General features: G+C 37.3%; 1 protein-coding gene across 1 annotated transcript; it reads left to right on the top strand.

Moving 5' to 3' along the window:
* Positions 1-17,635: 17,635 nt before the first annotated feature.
* Positions 17,636-18,811, top strand: LOC101096939 (olfactory receptor 2AE1). The gene has a single exon (XM_003998508.2). The coding sequence runs from the start codon at positions 17,747-17,749 to the stop codon at positions 18,704-18,706; it is 960 nt and encodes a 319-aa protein (XP_003998557.2). The 5' UTR covers positions 17,636-17,746; the 3' UTR covers positions 18,707-18,811.
* Positions 18,812-23,805: the final 4,994 nt, after the last annotated feature.

The following is a 23,805-nucleotide window of genomic DNA, read 5'->3' as shown; positions in this document are numbered from 1 at the left end:
TTAGGACTTCCCAATTCTTTACATGTAGGAGCTGAAACTGCAAGTCTGTCATAATATATCATAATATTAAAATAGGCTTCTTGTGAGACCTCTGTATGGTTAATTGTGTCAGCTCGACTAAAGGGTGCCTAGATAGCTGGTAAAACATTATTTCTGGGTGTGTCTGTGAAGGTATTTCCAGGAGAGATTAACATTTGAACTGATACATTGAGTGAAAAAAAGATCATTTTCACCAAAGTGGGTAGACATTGTCCAATCAATGGAGAGCTGGATAGAACAGAAAGGCAAGTTTCTCCTCTGCATGAGCTGGGACGTCCATCTGCCCCGGGGACATTGGCGCTTCTGATTCTTGGGCCTTCAGATGTGGGCTGGGACTTATACCATTGATCCCCGATTCTTGAGCCTCTGGACCCCAACTGGAACTTACACCATTAGTTCTCCTAGTTTTCAGGTCTTTGGACTTGGATTGAATTACAGCACCAGCTTCCCTGAGTTTCCAGCTTGCAGACAGTAGATTGTGGGACTTCTTGTCCTCCATGGTGACGTGAGCCAATGGCCAGTGATCCATCCATCTTATTGGTTCTGTTTTTCTGGAATACCCCTTGCTTTTTTTTTTTTTTTTTTTTTTTTAATCATCTAGTCTTTCCATTCTTAACTGTTATTCTTAAACTATTCACCTTTAAAGTTATTGTTTCTTTCCAACATGGCCCAGCAGAATAGCTCCCACAGAGAAGAGTGGTGAGAGGAAGGGCTATTCTTCTATCATCAAGGTAGTGACAAGAGAATACACCATCAATATTCACAAGTATCCATGGAGTGGATTTCAAGAAGTGTGCCCTTTGGGCACTCAAAGAAATTTGGAAATTTGCCATGAAGGAGATGTGAACTTCAGATGTGCACATTGATACCAATGTGGGCCAAAGGAATAAGGAATGTTTCATACCATGTCCATGTGTGGTTGTCCAAAAAACAGCAAGGATGAAGATTTCATCAAACAGACTTCACACATTGGTTACATATGTACACATCATCACTTTCAAAAATCTACAGGTAATAGATGTGGATGAGAACTAACCACTGATTGTCAAATAAACGTATAAAACTGCAACAGAAAAAGTTATTGTTTGATATAGTTGGATGAAAATATATTATTTTGCTAGTTCTTTTATTAGTTTAATTTTTTCTAAGTTTTTTTCCTTTTTCTGCTTTCTCTAGTTTTATTGTATATTTAAAAAATAAAATTCATTTTATCTCCTCTACTTATTATTGATACTTCTTTTAAAAACCTTTTTAGTCATTGCCATGGGATTTACAGTATACATTTTGACAAAATCTGAATCTACCTTCAAGTAACGTGTCACTTAATGTGTAGAAAGAGACTTTATAATAGTAGAAATTGTTTTCCAGTCCTTGTTCTATTGTTATCATACATTTCACTTTTTTGGGATGCAATAAAAACCCAATACATTGTTACTTTTAATGTTTTAAACACTTACTTGCTTTAAACATCTTCTGGTATATTGAAAGTGTAAGGGGGTATGAACTGACAACAACAACACAAAAAGGTGGAAAGGAGACACAATGAATAAAGCCAAGTAACTGAAGACTCAAGAGATTTTGGAAAAATGACTTATAACTTATAGACTACATTCCTGCAGCCAAAGAGACTCAGGAAAGAGAAAATCACAGCTCCAGAATCTAGATGTTGACACTTTAGCCTTCTATTCTTCAATGATCTGGCCTATTTTCAGGGTTAAAAGAAAGAATGCAGAAGATAGATAATTCCTTTTTTTTTTTTTTGAGTTTATTTTGAGGGGGAGAGGGGCAGAAAGAGGGAGACGGAGAATCCCGAGCAGGGTCCACACTGTCAGTGCAGAGCCTGATGTAGGGCTTGATCTCATGAACCGTGAGATCATGACCTGAGCCAAAATCAAGAGTCAGACACTTAACCAACTGAGCCACCTAGGCACTCCAAAGATAGATAACTCTTAAATGGAAAAGATTTCCAGAGTCAAAGGGATCAGAGTTCTCTGAAAAAAATTGAAGGTTACAGTTTGTCTTTCCTTAGTTTTACCATTATCAGTGTCATAGTGTAGATGTGTGGAATGCTTATTGACATGTCATCCCATTTTTGGTTTCTCATTTAGCATGACATACACTTTCAGGTCTTTCTTCTTTGCCCATTGTAAGAATCTCTTTTAGAATTGCTTTTAGTTGAACTGTTTAGTCCATTTATATTTAATGAAATTATTGATATAGTTGAGTTTAAATTTATGAACTTGTTTTAAATTTTGCCTTTCTGCTTTTAATCTAATACTCTCTTCCTGTCTTCTTTTGAGTTAATAAAATATTAAGTTTTATTTCATTTCAGCTTTTGGATCGCTTTAGAGCTATACTTCTATTAAAAAATAAAAGATTTTAGGGGCGCTTGGATGGTTCAGTTGGTTGAGTATCCAACTCTTGATTTTGGTTCAGGTCTTGAGCTCAGGGTTGTGGGATCGAGCCCTCTGTTGCGCCCCACACTGAGTGTGGAGCCTCCTTAAGATCTCCTCTCTCTCTCTCACTTCTCCTCTGTCCCTCTCCCCTGCTTGCATGCACTCTCTCTCTCTCTAAAAAAATAAATAAATAAATAATTAATAAAATAAAATATTTTAAATTTGACATTTTGGTCAACTGTTCTTCAACAAGGGTGTCAAGAATACAGAATGGGGAAATTATAGGCTCTTCAAGAAGTGGTTTTTGAGAAGTTAGATCCTTATGCAAAAAACGTGAAATGGCTTAAAGAATTAAATGTAAAACCTGGAACTGTAAAACCTTGATGTTGGCCTTGGCAATCATTTCTTAGATATGACACCAAAAGCACAGTCAGCAAAAGCAAAATAAATGGTATTACATCAAATTAAAACATTGCACAGCAAAGTAAATGATCAACAAAATGAAAAGGCAACCTATGGAGTGGGAGAAAATAGTTGCAAACCGTGATCCGATAGAGAGTTAATAACCAGAATATATAAGGAATTTCTACAACTCAATACCAAAAATAAAATAACCCTATTAAAAAAAAGGGGGGGGGGCAAAGGCTCTGGATAGACATCTCTCCAAAGAAGACATACAGATGACCAACAGGTACATGAAAAAGTGCTCAACATGACTAATCATTGGGGAAATGCAAATCAAATCTGCAAGCAGATATAGCATCACATTTATTTGGATGGCTATTATCAAGAAAGCAAAAGATGGGAAGTAGTATGGAGGTTCCTCAAAAAATTAAAAATAGAACTACCATATGAGCTAGAAATCCACTTCTAACTATATATCCCAAAGACTTGAAATCAATATCTCAAAGAGTAATCTTTGAGATATTAATAAACTCATGTTTATTGCAGCATTATTCACAATAGCCAAGGCATGGAAGCAAAACTGAATGTCCATCAGATCATGGACATCATGATGAATAGATAAAGAAAATGGTATGTACATGCAGTGAAGTATTATTTGCCTTTAAGTCCTGCCATTTTTGACAACATGGACGAATCTGGAGGACATCAGTTAAGTGAAATAAGCCAGAACCAAAAGGACAAATGCTACCTGATACCACTTACACATTTATGTAATCTAAACTAGTCAGACTCATAGGAGCACAGATTAGAGTGCTGGTTGCAAAGGACTGGGGAGGGGGGAGGCAGAAATGGGAAGTATTAGTTAATGGTTATAAAGTTACAGTTATACAAGAGGAATAAGTCCTAGAGATATGTTGTACAGCATACATACTGTAGTTAACAATATGGTATTGTATACATAAAATTTTGGTAAGAGATCCTACGTTAAGTGTTCTTATCACAAAAAAATAAGGCAGGAGGAAATTTCGGAGGTGATGGGTATAGATGGCATAGATTATAGTGATGGTTTAATGTATGTACATTTATCTCCAAACTCATCAAGTTTTATTCATTAAATATGCATAGCTTTTTGTATGCCAATCATACCTCAATAAAGTGGTTTAAACAAAACAAATACCTACTTATTTCTCCTCTGATTTATCTTTTGATATACACTATTTAGAGTTACGCTATTAAGAAATATTTGAGATTTTTCTGGAGATCTTTCTGTTATTATTTCTAATTCTATTGTGACCTGAAAAACAGTTTGTATGACTTAAATTCTTTTAAAATTTATTGATGCTTGGGGTGTCTGGGTGGCTCAGTCGGTTAAATGTCTGACTCTTGATTTCACAGTTTGTGAGTTCAAGCCTCTCGTCGGGCTCATTTGGAGCCTGCTTGGGATTCTCTCTCTCTCCCTTTCTCTCTGCCCTTCTCCCCCCTCAAAAGAAATAAACTTAAAAACATTTGCTGATGATTTTATTATGGCCCAGAAAATAGTCTATCTTGATAAACGTTCCATATGCATTTGAAATATGTGTATTATTCTTTTGTTGAATGGAGTGTTTTACAAGTGTCAATTTGGTCTGTCTATTTATTTATTTATTTATTTATTTATTTATTTATTTATTTATTTATTTTTAACGTTTATTTTTTTATTTTTGAGAGCGAGAGACAGAGTGTGAGCAGGAGAAGAGCAGAGAGAGAGAGAGAGAGAGGGAAATATGGAATCCGAAGCAGGTTCCAGGCTCTGAGCTGTCAGCACAGAGCCCAATGCGGGGCCGAACCCATGAACTGTGAGATCATGACCTGAGCCAAAGTCGGAAGCTTAACTGACTGAGCCACCCAGGTACCCCCAATTTGGTCTATTTAGCTAATAGTGTTTTATTATTTCCTCAAACATTCATTCATTCTTTTATTTATTTTAACTTTAATTTTAATTTTAATTTATTTTTATTCTTGAGAGAAAGAGAGAGAGAGAGAGAGAGAGAGAGCATGAGCAGGGGAGGGGGAGAGAGAGAGAGAGAGAGAGAGAGAGAGAGAGAGAGAGAGAATCCCAAGCAGGCTCTGAACTGTCAGCACAGAGCTCGACATGGAGCTCGAACCCATGAACCTTATGATCATGAGTCAGATGCTTAACTGACTGAACCACCTAGGCACCCCTCTTTTTTTTTTAAGTTTGTTTATTTATTTTGAGAGAGCATGAGAGGGGGAGAGGCAGAGAGAGAAGGTGAGAGAGGACCCCAAGCAGGCTCTGCACTGTCAACACAGAGCCTGACGCAGGGTTCTATCCCATGAACCATGAGATCATAACCTGAGCCAAAATCAACAGTAGGATACTTAACCAACTGAGCCACCCAGGCGCCCACCTGAAAAAATTTTTTTTAGCCCTTGTATCTCTGCTCTTTCAGGACTCCAGTTATATGTATATTAGGCTGTTTGAGGTTATCCTAAAGATCACAGATGCTCTGTTCATTATTTTTTAGACTTTTTTTTCTATCTTGTTTCATTCTGAATAGTTTATGTGCTGTCTTCATATACTGGTATTTTCTTTTGCAATGTCCAATTTGCTGCTAATTATTATGGAGTGTTTTTCATTATAGACACTGTAGTTTTCAACACTAGAAACATGTATATGTGTTTGTGTTTTATCTTTCTTGTCTCTACTAACATGCCTAATATTTCCTTTAGCATTTTGAACAGATGGAATACAGTTGTAATATGTGCAATGTCTTTGCTAATTCTGTCTGCTCTAAACCACATAATCAATAAGATACCTTAAATTGGTATATTGAGTATCAGTTCTGGGTTGGTTTCAAGTCACATATTTTTTTCTATTCATGATGGGTAATATTTTCTTGTTTCTTTGCATGCTTGGTAATTTTTTATTGGATGCTAGACATTATGAATTTTACCTTGCCATGTTCTGGATATTTTTGTATTCCTACAAATATTCTTGAGCTTTTTTTTCTGGAATGCAGTTAAATTATTGTGAATTGAATCCTTTTGGAGCTTGCTTTTTAGGATTTGTTAGGCAGAACCATAGCAGGGTGTAGTCTAGGTCTAATTATTCCTCAAGACCCTTCTGCATATTGCACCCAATACTCTAAAACTGTTTTTCTGGTTTGGTGGTGGTAACAGGCACCGCTCCTGGCCTGGTCCAGATCCAGGTACTGTTCCCCCAATATTTTCAGGTAATTCTTTTTCCAAGCGTTGGGTAGTTGCATCAAGTGCATATGCTGGTCAATACTCTGCTAAATACAAGAGGGAAAGCTCCTGAACATCTCTGGATTTTTCTCTCTGTGCAGCTTTTTTTTCTCTCTAGCATACTCTGACCTACAAATTCCACTAAGCATGGAATTTTCAGACTATCAACTCCATATTCTTAATTCAGGGAGTTGGTTTGCTTCCACTGGTTTCTTCTAGCACTGAAACCTGGAAACTCTTAGGGCAGGGATCACTGTCTTTTTAAAAAATCTGATGTTTTGTATCTTAAATTGTTTTTTTCATACATTTTGTGCATTTTTTAGTAATTTCAGGCAGAAGGGAAAATCCCACCTGTGTTACTCCATCTTTAGAACCAGAAGTCCCTACAAGTATGTTTTAAGCAATTAGAAAAGGATTTTTCTCACACTCAAACCATCTCTACCTCTCGTTCTGATTTTATTTTCACTAGACAACACGTTTTACTTAATTGGAATTCTTGAGTACCTTAATACTTGTCATATTCTAATTGTATTACTTGAATGCTTAATATACATTATTATAAAGTAATGTGGATTTATGAACAGAGAAATTAAAACAGATGTGTTAAATTTCTGGCTTTTTTCCAAACCTATCTTGGTAATATGATTACATAAAATTATCTGTAGTCAGAAAACTCAAATTCTGTTTTAAGTAATGAGAATGCATCAGTGAAGAAAACATCTTCTGCACAAATCAGAATGTAGCTCTGCCCTTGTAGAGCTACGTTCTTGTGGATAATAATAGCTTACACGTACATAGAACTTACTATGTAACAGGCACCATGACACTATTCTGTATGTTTTAAACATATTAACTTATTGAATTCTCATAAAATCCTGTGAAGTATATATTATTTTCAACACCATTTTTCAAAAGAGAAAATAAGCATAGCTGTTGAAGTAACTAGCCTGAGACTACATAGCCAGTAAGTACTGGAACTGGGATTTGAATTCAGGATCTCTGGGCCCCATATTCCTCCGCTTAATCACTGCACCAGGCAGGTTCTCTCAGCAGACTATGTTGGTTAGGGATCTTTCTTTTCTTCAGTCTTGAATTGTATTTTTGTCCACCTAATCTTTTTTAGACTGAGAGGTGGATTAATATTTTCTTCCAACAGTGAATCTCTGTTTCTCCTGTAGTTCCTATAATTTGCTTAATTGAGTGTTGTTGCTGTGTTGGTACTTACATTTCATAACTACTATATTTTCATTATAGATTGCATCCATTTTTACAGTCTCTTATAGATTTCAATGTTGATGTTATATACACTTCAGAGAATACCCTTTAACATTACAGTATTTTCTTTGTCTTTCATGCCTTTGGAATCGAATTTGAATTTTTTAGATGCTAAGATAAAAATCCTTATTTTTAAAAATGTTAATTTAGCTCTGCCCATCCTTTTATATTTAGCCTTATGAACTACTTTTTTTAGAGTTACATTAAAAAAATTTCAATAGAGTTCAATTTTTCTTTGTGACCTAATTTGAAAATATTTTTCAGTGAATAACTGGATTAAGTCCATTTACATTTATTAATAGCTCAGCTATCTTTGTCCTGTATTCTGTCACATTGTATTCATATGTTTTCTGCTCTTATTTTTAAAATCTTTATACATATATCTACTTTTTTCCTTTTAAATAGTTCTGAAATTTAAGAAAGTTGTATATTTTTGTCCTAGTATTTTCCTTCATAATTAATTTTACATGACACCTTTAAACCTCTGTTTCTAAAAGCAGTTTTATTAGTCTTCTATCATGACAGTCCTTTATGCTCAATAAGGATTTTGATCTTAACATCTAAAAAATTCTAATTCAATTAAATAAATAAATGAATCTTCAGGTTATGTTAATGACACCCTCTGAAAACATCTTGAAGTCATTCTCTGCTACAGTCTTAGTCCAAAGCACTATTGTTTCTCCTTGGAATGGAGCAGCAACTTCATAAGTGGCCACACTGCTTCTGTCCTTACCACTGGTATATGTCCACCCTCCTGCATCATCTAGTGTAAATTAAAACATGTACATTTTATCTTGATATTCCCTTGCTTAGAAGCTTTCTAAAGACTCTGTATGAAACCTTCAAGGCCTTGCTTTTTCTCTTTTTGGACTCATGCTTATTTCCCTGACATCATCTCCTACCTCTTTCCTCACTGTAGCTCCTGTCACTTTGGCTTCCTTTCAGCTCCTCAAGTACACCACACATTTTCTCAACTCATGGATTTTTAACATGTCTTTGCCTTTATCTGGACCTCTTTTTGCTTTTAGTTACCTGGTTAACACTTACCCTAATTTAGAGATCTTAGCTTAGATGCCACTTCTTTAAAGAGGCTTTCCCTTATGACCCAGTCTAATATAGCAACTTCTCTGTTTTACTCTGGCATAGTGAATTCTTCTTTTATCACACTTTAGTAGGTTTATGCACTGTTTTGTCCTTTATGGATTCTTTCCCTACTTCTGTTAAAGTCACCCCTTCAAACCATGGTTTCTTTGTGATACTACTTTGATCCAGATCCATGTGATTCTGGTGGCTGTGTTACCACCCTACCTCTCCAACCCCTGCAAGAGACAGGCACTGGTCCTAGGCAAGTCCATCATTTTTCTGCAGGCTCCTGGCACACAGTGATTGCTCCAAAGAGTGGCCACCAGGCTAAACCGTTGAACAGAATTCTTTTCCAGAGTTTTTTAAATTGGAGGTGATGGAGTATTAGATGTTAAGCCATAAATATGGCACCAAAGTTTCCAGCTGTATGTGTACCCTCTATATAAAAATGCCTGAGAGCAGGGGGACCTGGGTAGCTCAGCTGGTTGAGTGGCCAGCTCCTGATTTTGACTCAGGTCGTGATCTCACAGTTGTGAGATCGAGCCTTGTGATGGGCTCTGTGCTGAGCATAGAGCTGCTTGGGATTCTCTCTCTCCCTTTCTCTCTCTCTATCAAAATAGATAAATAAACTTAAAAAAATGCGGAAGCAAGGTTGAAGGATATAAAACCAATGTACAGAAACCTGTTGCATTTCTATACACCAATAACAAAGCAGCAGAAAAAGAAATCAAGGAATTGATGCTATTTATAATCACACCAAAGACAATTAGATACCTAGGAATAAACCTAAGCAAAGAGGTAAAGAAGAGCTGTATTCTGAAAGCTATAGAACACTTATGAAAGAAATTGAGAGGACACAAAGACATGGAAAAACATTCCATGCTCATGTATTGGAAGAACAAATATTGTTAAAATGTCTGTAGTACCCAAAGCAATCTACACATTTAATGCAATTCCTATCAAAATGCCACCAGGGGGCGCCCAGGTTGCTCAATCAGTTAAGCCTCAGACTGGATTTTGGCTCAGGTCATGATCACATATTGGTTGGTGAGATAGAGTCCCGCGTCCTGACAGCACATTGCCTGCTTGGGATTCTCTTCCTCCCTCTCTCTGCACACACCACTCGACTCATGTTATGCCCATGCTCTGTCTCTCAAAATAAATAAATAAACTTAAAAAAAATACCGCCGGCAATTTTCACAGATGTAGAGCAAACAATCCTAAAGTTTGTATGGATTCACGAAAGACCCCAAATAGCCAAAGCAATCCTGAAAAAGAGAAAACTGGAGGCATCATTATTCTGGATTTCAAGCTATATTACAAAGCTGTAGTCATCAAGACAAGATGGTACTGGCCCCAAAACAGAAACATAGATCATTGGAACAGAATAGAAAATCCAGGAAGGGATCCACAACTATATGGTCAACTCACCTTTGACAAAGCAGGAAAGAATATCCAATGGGAAAAAGATAGTCTCTTCAACAAATGGTACTGGGGAAACTGGACAGCAACATGCAGAAGAATGAAAATGGACTACTTTCTTGCACCATATACAAACATAAATTCAAAATGGATGAAAGACCTAATTGTAAGACAGAAAACCATCAAAATCCTACAGGAGAACACAGGCACCAACCTCTTTGACCTTGGCCATAACAACTTTATACTAGACACATTACCAGAGGCAAGGGAAACAAAAGCAAAAATGAACTATTGGGACTTCATCAAGATAAAAAGCTTCTGCATAGTGAAGGAAGAAACAAAACTAAAAGGCAGCCTATGGAATGGGAGAAGATATTTGCAAATGACATATCTGATGAAGGGCTAGTATCCAAAATCTATAAAGAACTTATCAAACTCAACACCAAAAACAAATCATCCAGGGAAGAAATGGGCAGAAGACATGAATAGATGCTTTCCCAAAGAAGACATCCAGATGGTGGCGCCTGGGTGGCTCCATCAGTTAGACGTCTGACTTTGGCTCAGGTCATGATCTCGTGGTTCATGAGTTCAAGCCCTGCATTGGGCTCTGTGCTGACAGCTCAGAGCCTGGAGCCTGCTTCAGATTCTGTGTCTTCCTCTCTTTCTGTCCCTCCCCTGCTCATGCTGTTTCTCTCTTTCTCAAAATTAAACATTAAAAAATTAAAAAAAAGAAGACATTCAGATGGCTAACAGACACATGAAAAGATGCTCAACATCACTCATCATCAAGGAAATACAAATGAAAACCATGGTGAGATATCACCTCACACCTGTCTGAATGGCTAAAATTAACAACATAAGAAACAACAAGTGTTAGCAAGGATGTGGAGAAAGGGGAACTCTCTTGCACTGTTGCTGGGAATGCAACCTGGTGCAGTCATTCTGGAGAACAGTATGGAGGTTCCTCAAAAAGTTAAAAATAGAACTAACCTATGACCCAGAAATTTCACTACTAGGTATTTATGCAAAGGATTCAAAAATACAGATTCCATGGGAGACATGCACCCTCATGTTTATAGCAGCATCATCAACAATAGCCAAACTATGGAGAGAGCCCAACTGTCCACTGACTGATGACTGGACAAAGAAGATTGTGGTATACACACACACACACACACACACACACACACACACACACACACACTGGACTATTACTCAGCCATAAAAAAGAATGAAATCTTGACATCTGCCATGGCATGGTTGGAGCTAGAATGTATTATGCCAAGTGAAATAAGTCAGTCAGAGAAAGACAAATACCATATGATTTCACTCATATGTGGAATTTAAGAAACAAAACAGATAAACATATCAGAGAGGGAAAAAGAGAGAGGGAAACAAATCATAAGAGACTTTAAAAAAAAAAGAGTTTATTTATTTATCTTGAGAGAGAGAGAGAAAGCAGGCAAGCAGAGGCGGGGCAGAGAGAGTGAGAGAGAGAATCCCAAGCAGAATCTCTGCACTGCCAGTGCAGAGCCTGACTTGGGGCTTGAACTCATGAACTGTGAGATCATGAGCTGAGCTAAAATCAAGAGTTGGATCCTTAACTGACTGAGCCACCCAGGCTCCCCAACCATAAGAGACCCTTAACAATAGGGTTGATGGAGAGAGGTGGGTGCAGGATGGAGTAGATGGGTGATGGGTATTAAGGTGGGTACTTGTTATGATGAACACTTGGTGTTGTATGTAAGCGATGAACCATTCAATTGTACTCCTAGGACCAATATTGCACTGTATGTTAACTAACTGGAATTTAAATAAAAATTGGAAAAGAAAAAAAAATGCCTGAGAGAATAAGATCAACACAGAGACCCAAGCCAAGATGAAAGATGGGAAAAGAAGACACATTATTCATGCTACTGAATCTAGCTGATTCTGAGATCCGTTCAACCGTATTCATTGCTGTGATTTCACACCTTTCCCTTAAGATAGTATAAGTTTTCTTTTATATCACTTGAGTATTGTCACAAGAGCACTGATCAATACAAACTTTTAGCCTAACATGATATGTTTTACTTGTTTGTTTGTTGTATCTGTAAATCCCATGAGGGAAGACACTATGCTTGCATGTTAATCAGTGTACACATGGCACCCAGTATTGTGCTTGGGATATAGCAGATGCTTATCATATATTTGTCAAATAAGTTAGTGAATTATATAAGTACCATATATGCCTTAATTAGAGAAAGATTATATTCTGGTGAGAAAGAGAGCACCAGCTTAAAGTATTAGACAGTAGGTTTTGAAGAAAGTAATGATACATTCAATCTACTCAAAGAATAAACAAGATAAGTTCAGTGAAGTAAGACATTTTAGTATTTGAGTTGAGATAGAGAAACAAAGAATAGTTCAACATATCCCTATAATGGAGAGGAAGAGTAGGATATGAGGATGAGATGGTAGTAAATACAAAGAAGATAAAGAGATATGCCATTTTCTTCTTTAACTTTTGTATCTGAAATCTTTTCACATATTATATTAATGTAGTCTGTAAAATTGGAGTTTGACCCATAGTCAGGGTGGGAAAGTCTAGTGGTTAATTGCCTGCCTCCATTCCTTGACTTCTTTTCTATGATATGGCACATGAGGAAACCTTCTAAAGTGTGTTGTGGGCAATAGGGATTAGATCTTTCTCAGATTGTGCTCTCAAAAGGGTTGGATGGAAAGGGGCTAGGGTGATCTGAGTTCTAAGATGAAAAACAAGCTAGGGACTCTCGGGATTGTTTGTCTCCATAGTTAATTGGCCCTTGGAGAAGATACTCCCATGTATCTTCAGATCTACACTCCTCAAAATATCTCATTCCCCTGACCCCTACAAGTAAACTTTAAGCAAAGCCCTTTGGGAATGCTTATCTCAATTCATATGGCAAGTCTAATTGGCATCTTGAGTAATGGTTTCCAGAAAAGATTCAGGATATGTCCCCTGGGTTGGGATCCCTGATGCCATATATTTAGTGTCCTCAGTTTGCTTCAGATGACATCATAGGTCTTCTGAATTAGAGGGATGTTCTATTTCTCACAGATGCTGCTCCTCTGTCCTCAAGATTGGTTCATGTCAGGAAAAGTCTATCCTCATTCTCACCCCTATGATTGCTGCTGAGAAAAGATTCATGCAGTTAGGAAGGGGCTTATTCTAAAAACACCAGTGCTAGAAAAAAAAATTCTAGTTAAGCAGAAAAGGAAGTATAAAGCTAAGAAGAGAGTGCCTTGGGTGATTCAAAATAGGGGAAAATCCAAAACAGATGTTCTTTTGACTCTGGACTCATTGAAGATTAATCTAATATTAAATGCAGCTTCTTAATCAGGTCACATTAATGGAAATTTTTATTGTCCAAGCTTGCATTTCCATTTTGGGATAGAGCAGTGGCTCAGATACATGTTTAGAGGCAGAGGAAATATATGCATGATTCAAAGGCCCCACTAGTAGAGGTTAAAGAAGTTCAGTTACTTAATCTGTCATGATGTGCACTGCCGAGTTCAAAATCTGAGGACAGATTGCAAGAGCATTACAGAATTACAGTTACTGTTGTTCCTGTTGATACTCTGTCACTAAGATAATTAGTGTCAACAATGAACTGTGTAGGACAATATCTTTTATGCCATTCCACTGGAATTTAAATGGCGATTTCCAGGATTAGACAAGAAAGTGTGATGAGCACCTCAGAAAAACCTGAGTGATCAGTAGCCACTGTGTGAGTCAGTGTGGACCTATCCAGCCCTCTCTATTCCACTTCTGTATTTGTTCTGCCCACAAGTCTCTGCAGAAGGAATTCCGGGTAAGGTAATGCTGGGGCTTGAGGTATCTAGGAAATCTTTATTAGAAGTTAGGGTATCCTCTGGTATTGTCAGCTTATTTCCCCATCTCTTTAGTCAAAGGGTGATATTTGGACAGTTTGTGAACAAAGTTTCCAGAAATGGCAGAAGAAAAAGTCACTTGAGGGCCACAAATCAAAATGCAAAATTATTAGGAAAGTTGCCTAAGAGAGGAAGGGACATGAATCAGGTGATGGAAAAATTTACACTGTGGAGACTTACAGAGAAAGATGGAAACCAGGAAGGAAGGAGATGGGGAAGAGTATGGATATCTAAGTAAAAGAGAAATATGTGGATGTTTTGACTGGGTTGGAGTGACTGGAGGGAGCATGGGGAAGGTTGGGCTCTTAATCCACAAGAGGCGAGTTTGAAATGGCAATGTGAGGGGGATGGCCAGATAGATAATCCAGACTGCATTAATTTGGAGAGAGAAAATGTGACCTCTTTCTTAGTGGTCAAATTATATTTTGAAGAATACATTGAATTCTGAGTTATTTGCTTTAAAAAGTAAGTAGATAATCTGGAATGTATAAAGATCTAAGGAAATGTTCAGGAGGAAAAACATAAAGAGGGATGGCTGGGGATCAATTTGGACTATTATTCTGCTGAGTTGAGCTTTCCCATGAAGACCAAACTATCATTCTGGTCAGTATTCACATAAAAATTAGATAAAGGGCTGATTGGGAAATCTGGATGATTAAATTTCATAATCCTAGTTTTATCAGCCCGATTTGAAGGCTTTCAGGTCTACCCAGAACATATCTTTTTTTGTGTTCAGGTACATAAATATGGTGGCTTTGTTATGTGTTCACTTGGCACCTATACACAACTCTTTAAACTATACTTAACTTCACAATAAAGACAATACCAAGTTACCCTTCCACCTAACATGATACAACTATCCCATGTATAATGAAAAAACATGTTATCCTTTTCCCAAGAGGAGAATATAAAACACATCAAGCATTTCCCCATAAGAGGATACAAAATCCTCTTTTTGTCTTTAGGCAAAATTCATTATACTCCTATCTGATTATACTCCTGCTTTTATGTCCTATAGCTTAAATGCTGAGATATTTAATATTTAACTATATTAATCTAGTTGAATTCATACTGAGATATGAAATTAATTATATTAATATATCTTTTGTTAGAAAAAGGGATGGCCAAGGGGAAGAAAACAAAAATATTTGGGTGATATACATGTACAAAATGTTCATATTAAAATAAGGAAGAAATGCCTATGACTATTACACTTTTGGTTTCTACAGCTGGTCACATGGTCATGGCTGGTGTTCATAACTATTTCTTTCACTACCCATTCCATATTTCCTTTTTCCACAGGGTCATTTTTCCTTGCCTGTGGAGTGACCCAAACCTTCATTCTTGAAGGATCTGGGCCCTTAGCAGTCCTGTCTGAATTGGGTTGTTGTAGTTTTCCACTGACTGTTATCACAGGACATTTGAGTATAGAGAGACACCATAGAAAATATCCTACATCCCTGATGTGCTCCTTCTTATCCCCATGGTATAGTAGCAACTCAGTTTTTCCTTGCTAGTCAGGATCAATCACACCAAGCCAGTAGAGTAACCTCCTTTGCTTGTTGATTCAGTGATATGAGGATCCCAAAGTGGCAGGGTGACAGTCTCAACTCTGAGTAAATGGAATCATTGTTGTGTCACCTGGTGGAAGAATACTTCCCCTTGGAACTAAGACCTCTAAACCAGCAAAGTCTAAAAGTGCAAGGACAGGAAGCAAGCATTTTGCTGGGGGACAACAGTTACAGACATTATAGTAAGAGGACTCACTTCCATTTCTACCTCTTGATTCCTGGTCCGGTGAACCCTTGCAATAGGAGAAACAGCACTCTAAGCTGGATGCAGACTTAGAGCACATACCACATTCTGGAGGACATCGCTCCATTGTGTTGTTACTGAGTTTTCAAAAGGCTGTTCTACCATTCTATCAAGCCAGTTGTTTGAGGATGGTGGAAACTGTGGTAAGCCCAGTAGATTCCATGAGCATGGCCCCAATCCCACACTTCATTTATTGTGAAATGAATTTCTTATTCAGAAGCCATGCTTCTTGGAATGCCATCATGTTGAATAAGTATTCTATAAGTCTGCAGGTGGTAGTTGTGCCGGTAGCACTATAGGCAAGAAAGGTGAAACCATATCCAGAGTAAGTGTCTATTCCAGTAAGAACACAGTATTGTCCCTTCCGCATTGGAAGCAGTCCAACATAATCAGTGTGCCACCAGGTAGCTGGCTGATTCCTTTGGTGAATGCTGCCTTATCAGAGACTCCGTGTTGGTCTCTGCTGTTGGCCGACTGGGCACCCAGCAGTGGTTGTAGCTAGACCAGCTTCAGTGAGTAGAGGTCCATGTTGCTGAGCCCATGCATAACCACCATCCCTGTTGCCATGGCTACTTTGCTTGTGAGTCCATTGACATGAACAGGAGTGACTGAAAGTGCTAACTGTGGTCACAGAATGCGTTGGTGCTTGGGTAGGATGACTTATTTTGTGGACGATAGTAATGGGTATTTCTTCCCTATTTTTATACAAATATTTTGCACATTTTTAGTTGTATGCAGGATAGTTATGTTAGGCAGAAGAATGACTTTGTTGTGTTCATTGGCTTTAAGGAAATGTGTATGGATGTCCAGCCAACAGAGGATGGACTCTGGTGGTTTTGTAATATGTCCTCTTTGCTAGGGTGAATTATACTTCCAAGAATTCCCATTTTTGTGCTTTTCTGGTGAAGATGGGCCATAGGAGAGATTCTAAGGGAGATTTAGAGGGCATAAAGGAAGTAGCCATTTTGTAGTTTACGTATGTGGTTGCTGATCTGCTGACTTAATCTCTTGGTGTGAAAGCAGCTGTTGGGCCCGCGATTGCTCTACGTTTCCCTGGATCCTCCTAACTTATCCTCTCTGATTTCTGGCCCCTGCTTCTTCCAAATAACCACATCCCCCAATTCCAGAGGCAACAAGAACTGACATGGGTTTCAGTCTGCCCTTGTGGGGTTGTAGCTCAGGCTTGTATATTCCAGTCTGCCCTTGATCTACCACCCTTTATATCCATTTTCCCTTCCTTACCACTTGCCCTACAGACCTCAAGTTCCACGATCAGACACAAAGGTGACAACCTTATATAGACAGCTTAATCAGCTTTCACAACTGTGTAAGGCCAAATTTTTTTTTTTAATTTTTTAACGTTTATTTATTTTTGAGACGGAGAGAGACAGAGCATGAACGGGGGAGGGTCAGAGAGAGGGAGACACAGAATCTGAAACAGGCTCCTGGCTCCGAGCTGTCAGCACAGGGCCCGACGCGGGGCTTGAACTCACCAACCGCGAGATCATGACCTGAGCTGAAGTCAGACGCTTAACTGACTGAGCCACCCAGGCACCCCCAAATTTTTGTACAATCCACTAAATGTATATGTTTATATTTATACTTATAAAAAAGTACACATACTCATAAGTATCTATATAAAGTATATAAAATTTAGTGCACATAAAGTATATATACACATATAAAAGCATATGTGTGTAAAGATATACACATATATAATGTGTATAAAAATACACATATATGAGGTATATAAAAATATATAAAATATACATCATATATGTGTATAAAAATATATGTGTATATATTTCTTCCTTATGTGTATATATACACACACACACACACACACACACACACATACACACACACCCTTCTTCCTTAATGAGGAGAGACTCTTGTTTTGAAGAATGGCACTTAACAGAATGCAGATATTCTGGATTTTCAGAGTTAATCACGTTTGCGAAGAGAGATTTGAGTTCTTTTTCTAAAAGTTTATTTCAATAATTAGAGCTGTTGAATAATCAGAAATAGAAAAAAATTCTCTTCTCAAATTCTTTGCTAGATTAAAAGGTGCTTACTGTCAGGTGTGCTGAACCCCGGTATTTCTGATATCACACTCATCTATTTCCTCTTTCCTCAGGACTGAGAAAGGGGACATGTGGCAGAGGAATCAGACCTCTCTGGCAGACTTCATCCTTGAAGGGCTCTTTGATGACTCTCTCACCCATCTTTTCCTTTTCTCTTTAACCATAGTGGTCTTCCTTATTGCGGTGAGTGGCAACATGCTCACTATTCTCCTCATCTGTGCTGATGCTCGGCTTCATACACCCATGTACTTCCTGCTCAGCCAGCTCTCCCTCATGGATCTGATGCATGTCTCCACAACCATCCCCAAGATGGCTACCAACTACCTATCTGGCAAGAAGACCATCTCCTTTGTGGGCTGTGCAACCCAGCACTTCCTGTATTTGTCTCTGGGTGGTGCTGAGTGTCTTCTCTTAGCTCTCATGTCTTATGACCGCTATGTTGCCATCTGTCATCCACTTCGCTATACTGTTCTCATGAGCAGAAAGGTGGGACTGATGATGGTGGTCATGTCGTGGTTGGGAGCATCCATAAACTCTCTAATTCACACAGTGATCTTGATGCACTTACCTTTCTGTGGGTCTCGAAAAATCCACCACTTCTATTGTGAGTTTCCAGCTATTTTGAAGTTGGTGTGTGGAGACATCACTGTATATGAGACCATAGTGTACATCATCAGCATTGTACTTCTCCTCCTCCCCACCCTCTTCATTTCTACATCGTATGCCTTCATTCTCCACAGTGTCATTCAGATGCGTTCAGCTGGGAGTAAGAGAAATGCTTTTGCCACTTGTAGCTCTCACCTCATTGTGGTTTCCTTTTGGTTTGGTGCCTGCATCTTCTCATATATGAGGCCCAGATCCCAGAGAACTCCACTGCAAGACAAAGTTGGTTCTGTGTTCTATAGCATCATTACTCCTACCCTGAATCCTTTGATTTATACTCTCCGGAATAAGGATGTAGCCAAGGCTCTGAGAGGAGTGATGGGGAGGGAGATTCTCACTCAGAGATGGCAATTGCAGTTATCCTGAGTATAAGAGTGGAATGGGGGGTGCTGGGTGGCTCAGTCAGTTAAGCCTCTGACTCTTGATTTCAGTTTAGGTAATGAACTCACGGTTCATGAGATTGAGCCCTGTGTTGGGGCAGAGAGCACAGACCCTGCTTGGGATTCTTTCTATCCTTCTCCCTTCTTGCTCTTTCTCACACTTTGTCTCAAAATAAATAAATAAGCTTTAAAATATAAATAAAATGTTAAAAAAAAGAGTGGAATGGCATAAACTCCTTAGCCTATCTGTGTAAACCTCTAAGACTTTTCAAGGCTCCAGATATCTGATGACTATTGCCAAAATCAAGTGGTTAGCATATAATTCCAGTATTCTTGTGGTCTCAGGCACTGTAGAGCACTATCTTGGCCCATTTGGGCTGCTATAACAAAAATACCATATACTAGGCAGCTTAGACAACAAGCATTTTATTTTCTCATTGTTCTGGAGGCTAAGAAATCCAAGATCAACTCTTGAAATTACTAGACGCTCCCTCATTTCCTTTTGATTTCTTTAAAAATGTAGCCTTGCCAAAATGTGCTTCCCTGACTACCATATCTAAAACAGCACTCTGCATCCTCTGTCCCCTGCTTCAACTTTATAATACTACTTTGCATAATTTTGCATATTATATTATATTATACTTATTGTTTGTCTTACTAGAACATGAGAAACCGAGGGCAAGGACTTTACTTTGTTTACTATTGTCTCAGTAGAGCCAAGAAAAGAGCCTGACATGAAGTAAGTGTGCAACAGCTATTTGTTGCATAAATTAATAAATGAAAAGAATGTAGATTGTTTTAACTATCTCACATGACATTAATGATATTTAACTCAGAAAGGGGAAGAAATTATAAAAATGAATAATACAGTAGATGGCTTGGCAAGACTCATTTGTTTCAGACAGCCAGATGTTAATCTCATGCAAATGCAAAGAGATCTGACATCTCAATGAATTTTTCTGAGATCTAATGATCTGAGGGATTCCAAAGTGAGGAAAATTTCTATATCTTACTTCCTTATTAGTTAAAAAAAAAGTCGTGAAGCCCTGGGACCATCTTCAAGAAGAATAACACTTTGAGAGCAAAGTTATGCCTTTTTTTCACAAAGGCATTTTTTGTGAAATGCCTTTTCGTATTTTCCTTTTCAGAAACAGCTTTTTGGCATTCTATAAGATGAGCCACCAGTTGGGTGCCTTCTTATCCATCTAGCCCTAAGACTGGATTTACCTTGTAACATTCCAGTATCAAGTGGAAATGATTTTTTTTAAGTTTATTTATTTATTTTGAGAGAAAGAAAGAGCAGGGAAGAGGCAGAGAGAGAGAGAGAGAGAGAGAGAGAGAGAGAGAGAGAGAGAATCTCAAGCAGTTTCTGTACTGTCAGTGCAGAGCCTGACATGGGGCTCGAACTCACGATCCATGAGATCATGACCTGAGCTGAAACCAAGAGTTGGATGCTTAACCGACTGAGCCACCCAGGCACCCCAAGTGGAATTGATTTTTATAGAAACTGTGCCTGGGTTGTTTCTGAAGGCTCAAGGGTTTTGCACAAACAGTGAGTTCACAATCCCAATTAGATAGAGGTGGTTGTTCTGCTACCTCTCTTTCTACACATACAACTATGGCCTTGTCAGGGATGCTGTAAGATTATTTGGGAATGAAACAATTTAGGCCAACTCTATGGAGGGTATTCATGCAATGCTAGCACCTGTCAAAAGTAAATAACATAGTTTTATATTGGCTCCCCTTGAGAAGAGATTTAACACTACATTATTATCATCACTTTATATATTCCAGATATTAACCCCTTTTCAGATATGTGGCTTATAAATATTTTCTCTCATTCCATAGGTTGCATTTTCACTCTGTTAATTGTGTCCTTTGATGAACAGAAGTTTTAAATTTTGAGGTATTCCAACTTACCTATTTTTACCTTTGTTGCATGTGCTTTGTGAGTCATATCCAAGAAATTATTGGCAAATATCATGAAGCTTTCCCCTTATGTTTATTGTCTTAAGTCTTACATTAGAATTTTGATACATTTTCAGTTAAGTTTTGTATATGGTGTTAGGTAAAGGTTCAACTTCATTCTTTTGCATGTGAATATCCAGTTTTCCTGGCATCACTTATTGAAAAGACTCTTTTCACCATTGAAGGATCTTGGCATCCTTGTTGAAAATCATTTGGCCATGTATCTGAGGGTTGCTTCTTGTGCTCTGTATTCTGTCTCATTGGTCTATATGTCTATCTTTATGCCAGTATCACACTTTTGTGATAACTATAACTTTGTAGTAACTTATGAAATCAGGAAGTGTGATTTCTCCAGTTTTATTCCTTTTCAGGATTGTTTTGGCTATTTGGGGTCCCTTGATTCCATATGAATTTTAGGATAGATTTTTCTATTTCGGAAAAAAAATGTCATTAGGATTTTGATAGTGATGGCATTGACTCTGTAGATCACTTTGGGTAGTATGGATGTCTTAAAATATCAAGTCTTCAAATTCATGAACACAAGGTATCTTTTTATTTATTTGTCTTTTTAATTTCTTTCAGGAGTGGTTTGTATTTTTCAGTGTACAAATCTTTCATTTTCTTGTTTAAGTCCATTCTGAAGTATTATTTTTGATTGCTATTGTAATCAGAATGAAATTGGACCTTTAAGTTACACCGTATACAAAAATTAACTAAAAATGTATCAAAAACCTAATCTAAGAGTTAAAATGATAAAGCTCGTAGAATAGACATAGGGGGAAAGCTTCATGGCATTGGATTTACCAATGATATTTTGGATATGACACAAGAAGCACAAACAACAAAAGTAAACATAGGTAAATGGGACTACACCAAAATTTAAAACTTCTATTCACCTAAGGACACAATCAACAGAGTGAAAAGGCAACCTATGAAATAAGAGAAAATATTTATAAACCATACATCTGAAGGGAGTTAATATTCAGAATGTATAAAGAATGAGTACAACTCAACAACAACAACAACAACAACATCAACAACAACAACAAAATAACCAGATTAAAAAATGAGTAAAGGACTTGGATAGACATTTCTCCAAACAAGTTATGCAAATAGACAATAAGCACATGAAAAGATGCTCAACATCATTAATCATTAGGGATATGATTAGGAAAAAAATCAACACAAATTGGATTAAAGACTTGGAATTCAGACCGGAAACCATAAAACTACTAGAAGAAAACATAGGGGGTGGTCTCCTTGACATCAGTTTTGGTAATGGGTTTTTGGATTTGGTAACAAAAGTAAAGGCAACAGAAGCAAAACAAACAAGTGGGACTATATTAAACCAGAAAACTTCTGCACAGCAAGGAAAATTATCAACAAAATGAAAAGGCAACCTACAGAGTGGGAGGAAATATTTGGAAATCATATGTCTGATAAGAGGTTAACATCCAAAATTTGTAAGGAACTCCTATAAGTCAATAGCAAGAAAACAAACAATCTGATTTAAAAATGGGCAGAGGAGGATTGTGGGAGGGGGGATGGGCTAAATGGGTACGGGGCATTAGTGAATCTACTCCTGAAATCATTGTTGCACTATATGCTAACTAACTTGGATGTAAGTTAAAAAAATAAATGAAAATAAAAATGGGCAGAAGAACTAAACAGTTTCCAAAGAAGATATATGAATGACCAACAGGTACATGAAAAGGTGCTCAACATCCTTAAGCATCAGGTAAACGCAAATCAAAACCACAATGAGATACTCCCTCATACTGTTACAATGGCTGTTACCAAAAAGATAAGAGATAAGTGCTGGTGAGGATGTGGAGAAAATGAGAAAAGGGAACACTTGTGCACTGTTGGTGGGAATGTAAAGTGGTATAGCTACAATTGAAAACAGTATGGAGGTTCCTAAAAAACTTAAAAATAGAACTACAATATAATCCAGCAATTCCACTTCTGGGTATATATCCAAAGGAAGTGAAATCACTATCACAAAAAGATATCTGTATCCCCATGTTCATTGCAGATTATTTATAATAGCCAAGACATAGAAAAAACCTAAAAGTCCATCCATGGATTAATGAATCAAGAAAATGTACACACGTACACACACACACACACACACACACACACACACACACACACACACAAAATGGAATAGTATTCAGCCATAAAAAGAAGGAAACCCTGCCATTTGCAGCAACGTGGTTGGACCTGGCCGGCATTATGTCCATTAATTATGGAGATACATTGCACACAATATGAAGATACTTAACACCATTGAACTGAACATTTAAAAATGGTTAAGGTAGTAAATTCTGTTATGTGCATTTCCATATAATTTTTAAAAATTATGTAAAAAATTAGGTTAGGTTGAATACAGAGCACTTTCATCATTAATGAAATATTTATTTGGATTTTAAAAAGTATGATCCTAAAACCTACCACAATGTAAATTTTAATCTAAAAAATATCAGAAACATTCCCACTAAAGCCAAGAACAATACAAAGCCCATAATTGCTACTACTATTAAGCATTATATAATCTTGCCAATATAATAAGAAATAATAAAATGAGCAGAAACATTTTATTATATTAATTTTCATACCACAGACATCCAAGAGAATCAACTTACAATTAATTGGAACCAACAAGTAAGCTCAAGAAATGTACAAAAAACAATACATTACTTAGCTCAAAGAACAAGTCAAAAAATATAACAAAACATTAATAAATAAAATGAAAATGAAAATGGAGATAAAGCACATTCCTACATGGGAAACTTTATTGCAAAGGGGTCAGTTCTTTACAAAGTAATCTTTAAATTAAAAATTATTATAATCTAAATTTCTTAGTATGCATTGTGAAATTTGGCAAGACAATTCAAAAAGTTAGGTCAAAGAGAAAATCTGCAAGAATAAGCACAAAATAACTAAAAAAGAGCAACAATGAAGAGCAGGTGCTATCAGCTGTCAGAACATGCTATGAAATCCAGAAATTAGTGTGGTATTCATTCAGGGAAAGAATCAGTGAAAGAATAGTGTACCCAAAACACACAGATTTATATACAGAAATTTAGTTTATAACAACCACAGTGTCTCAAATCA

The sequence above is a fragment of the Felis catus genome, chromosome E3 (genome assembly GCF_018350175.1).
Source record: "Felis catus isolate Fca126 chromosome E3, F.catus_Fca126_mat1.0, whole genome shotgun sequence".
Lineage (NCBI taxonomy): Eukaryota > Metazoa > Chordata > Mammalia > Carnivora > Felidae > Felis > Felis catus.
Note: the sequence above shows the minus strand (reverse complement) of the source record. Positions and strands in the feature narration are given on the sequence as shown.

What these genes read in the sequence shown, in the direction of transcription:
- LOC101096939 (XM_003998508.2), top strand. Translation starts at nt 17,747, where the DNA reads ATGTGGCAGAGGAATCAGACCTCTCTGGCAGACTTCATCCTTGAAGGG.